General features: G+C 45.9%; 1 protein-coding gene across 1 annotated transcript; it reads left to right on the top strand.

The window, feature by feature from the left end:
* Positions 1-338: 338 nt before the first annotated feature.
* LOC142201221 (NACHT, LRR and PYD domains-containing protein 12-like) lies at positions 339-3,116 on the top strand. The gene has a single exon (XM_075272046.1). It carries the CDS (start codon positions 339-341, stop codon positions 3,114-3,116), a length of 2,778 nt encoding a protein of 925 aa, XP_075128147.1.
* Positions 3,117-3,332: the final 216 nt, after the last annotated feature.

Raw genomic sequence — 3,332 nt, 5'->3', positions numbered from 1 at the left:
ACATGAGCCAAAGCAAAAACATCACACAGCGGGGGGAGGGAGAACTCCGGACATATGACCTGGTGTAGGAACCAGTCAGATAGTTGAGGATCTGAAGCAGCAGGGCCCGGTCAGGACTCGGGGAATCTCCTTTCCTTATATATAACTCCTGCAAGTGTTACATCTCATCTTCTTCCACGTTACAAGGAAGTAATATGATCCATGTGCCTGGACTTTGACTCAAGATACAAAAAGGGGGATTGTAAACTCCACCCAGATCAGATATGAGCGATGATGGTGATGGTGACACCCGGCCGTTTTACCAGCAGCTTTGCCAATATGAAGACCATGTCCTGAGGATGATACATGAATATTTCCAGGATGATCTTCTCTACATCTTGGAGAACCTGAATCCTCAACAACTCCTGCGTCAGCTGCGTTTCCAAAACATCCCTGATGTTGAGAAATATGAGAGTCTCGAAAATGATAGAAGAAGATTGGCCTGGACCTTACTGCAGGATGTCTTCCTCGGAGGAAGAGAAGTTGTGATGGGATTATGGGCTGGTCTTTATGTCTTACGGGTGGAAGATTATTCTCTTGGCCTTCATGCTGTTCTGGAGGAACTCAGCTATAGAGGTGAGAGTCTGCCGGAGGAAATCCTACTGGACAGACATGGGCACCGACGATGTCCAGAACTGGAAGAGGCCCAGAAATATCACAAGAAACTTTTACAAGAAAAAACAGAGAAATGTATAGAAATGCTGGAACATTCTGGATTCTCCACACGACAGGTGAACCTCATAGTTGGCTCCACTCATGACTTTAGGGAACACTTAGAGAACGAACAAATAGAGATCGGGGCAAAACATGAGGAATATGCAAAGGAAGACCAAGATGAGTTACAACGCATTTTCCCTAACAAAATATTCCGTTGGTGCCACCGATCCAGACTTGTACCACATATGGTGATGTTGAGCGGAGTGCCCGGGGTAGGGAAGACCACACTGATGCATTGGTTTGTCTACGACTGGGTGAAGGGCGATCTCTATCAAAGATTCTCTTTTGTCTTTCTCTTCCAATTCCGGGAACTCAACAGACTTAAGGGTAAGGTTAGTCTGGAGACCATGATCCTTCACCAGTACTCATATCTGGAGGAGCAGTTGGAGAACATCTTACAAGATCCAGAGAAACTTCTCTTTATATTTGATGGATTAGATGAAAGCGATCATACAATGGATTTCACATCACGTCACTTGTGCTCTCATCCTAAACAGCTCGGACATTGTGGTCAGATTGTGGTTAGTTTGGTGAGAAAGTCTCTTCTTACTGGTTGTTCTGTCCTAATGACCAGTCGTCCAACCAGACTGACATCAATAGGTTGTAATGTTTTCCAGAGAATAGTAGAGATCATTGGGTTTCTTCCAGAAGAACGACAGAATTACTTTGAGAATTTCTTCTCCAACCCTGAACTGTCAGAGAAGGCTTTTACTTATGTGAAGCAGAATGCCACCTTGTACACGTTGTGTTACCTCCCGTCCTACTGCTGGATCATCTGTTCTGTATTATCCAGGAGCTTCCAGACCACAAGTAGTGACCAGCAGGTGACATTATTACCCAGAACAGTCACACAACTCTTTGCCATGTTTGTCGCCAACATTCTGTCCAATCACAGCCTGGAGAAAAGTGACGCTCAGAAGATCCTGCAGTCCATCGGATGGATGGCAGAATATGGAGTCATGAACCACAGGATTATCTTTGAGGAACGAGATCTGGAATCTTTCCATGTGGACAATAAGTCAAAGCTCTTGTCAAGTTTTCTGCTGGAATCGGAGGAACCTGTGACCTATTCCTTCTTACATCTCACTCTCCAGGAATTCTTCTCTGCTGTGGTCCATTATACAGATTATTCTCCTGAGAAGTTACAGAAATCACTAGAAGAAGCCAAATCCTATTCTGATGGACGTGGTGAGATGTTCCTCCGTTTTCTGTGTGGTCTATCAGACACTTCCACCAGGTCAGTACTGTCTGGATACCTGGACACACAAGCAGATCAGACTTCTAGAGATGTCATCGCTTGGCTGAAGAACCTCATTCTAGAAGAGCAGAGACTGGAGGAAAGTGAGGACAAGACGCGACGTCTTCTCAGGACATTCTTCTACCTATATGAAAGCAGAAATAAGGCTCTAGTGCTGGAATCATTACAGTCACACAGAAGACTTGGTCTTCACAATGTCCACATGTCATCTCTAGACTGCACAGTGTTAGCGTTCATCATGGAGACCTGCACACAAATAGAAGAACTCCGTCTATATAGATGTTATTTAAACAACAAAAAATTAGAAAGACTTGCACCCGCCTTACACGACCTCCAGAATCTGGGTTTGGATGGGGATCATCTATCAGACACCTCCTGCATCCAGTTGGCCTCTGTAATCAGGAAGAACCAGTCCCTGAAGACACTGGTCCTATCTAATAATCGTCTGTATGGTCCTCACTTCAGTGACCTGACGGAGGTTCTGGCCAGTCCGGCCTGCAGGGTAGAGGAATTGAATTTGAGTTTTAATAACCTACCGGATGATTCCTGCACCGAGTTGTCATCGATAATCCGGAATAACCAGTCCCTGAGGACACTGGACCTGTCTGGTAACCATCTGTCTGGTCCTCACTTCACTGACATGATGGCCGCTCTCTCCAGCCTGTCCTGCAGGGTCGAGGAGGTGAGTTTGTCTTGTAATGATCTCCCCGATGTGTCCTGCACCCCGCTGGCATCTGTAATAAGGAGTAACCAGTCCCTAAAGAAACTTGACCTGTCATACAACTGTCTGTCCGGTCCTCACTTCAGTGACCTCATGGCCGCTCTGAGCAGTCCAGTCTGCAGGATAGAAGAATTACAACTGGCTGCCAATCATCTAGAAGACGCGTCCTGCACCCAACTAGCATCGGGAATAAGGAATAACCGGACTCTGAGGAGACTTGTCCTGTCTCATAACCATCTGTCCGGTCCTCACTTCAGTGACCTCATGGCCGCTCTGAGCAGTCCAGTCTGCAGGATAGAGGAGATCCACATGTGGGGGAACAGACTGTCTGAGGAGACGAAGGAAGTCCTAAGAGAGCTGGAAGAAACAGAACAGATATGAAGATCTTCTACTGAATAGTGACTGCACCAGCAGAATAGTGAGCGCAGCTCTGGAGTATAATACAGGATAAGTAATGTAATGTATGTACACAGTGACTGCACCAGCAGAATAGTGAGCGCAGCTCTGGAGTATAATACAGGATAAGTAATGTAATGTAATGTATGTACACAGTGACTGCACCAGCAGAATAGTGAGCGCAGCTCTGGAGTATAATAC

This window comes from Leptodactylus fuscus, chromosome 4 (assembly GCF_031893055.1).
Source record: "Leptodactylus fuscus isolate aLepFus1 chromosome 4, aLepFus1.hap2, whole genome shotgun sequence".
Lineage (NCBI taxonomy): Eukaryota > Metazoa > Chordata > Amphibia > Anura > Leptodactylidae > Leptodactylus > Leptodactylus fuscus.
Note: the sequence above shows the minus strand (reverse complement) of the source record. Positions and strands in the feature narration are given on the sequence as shown.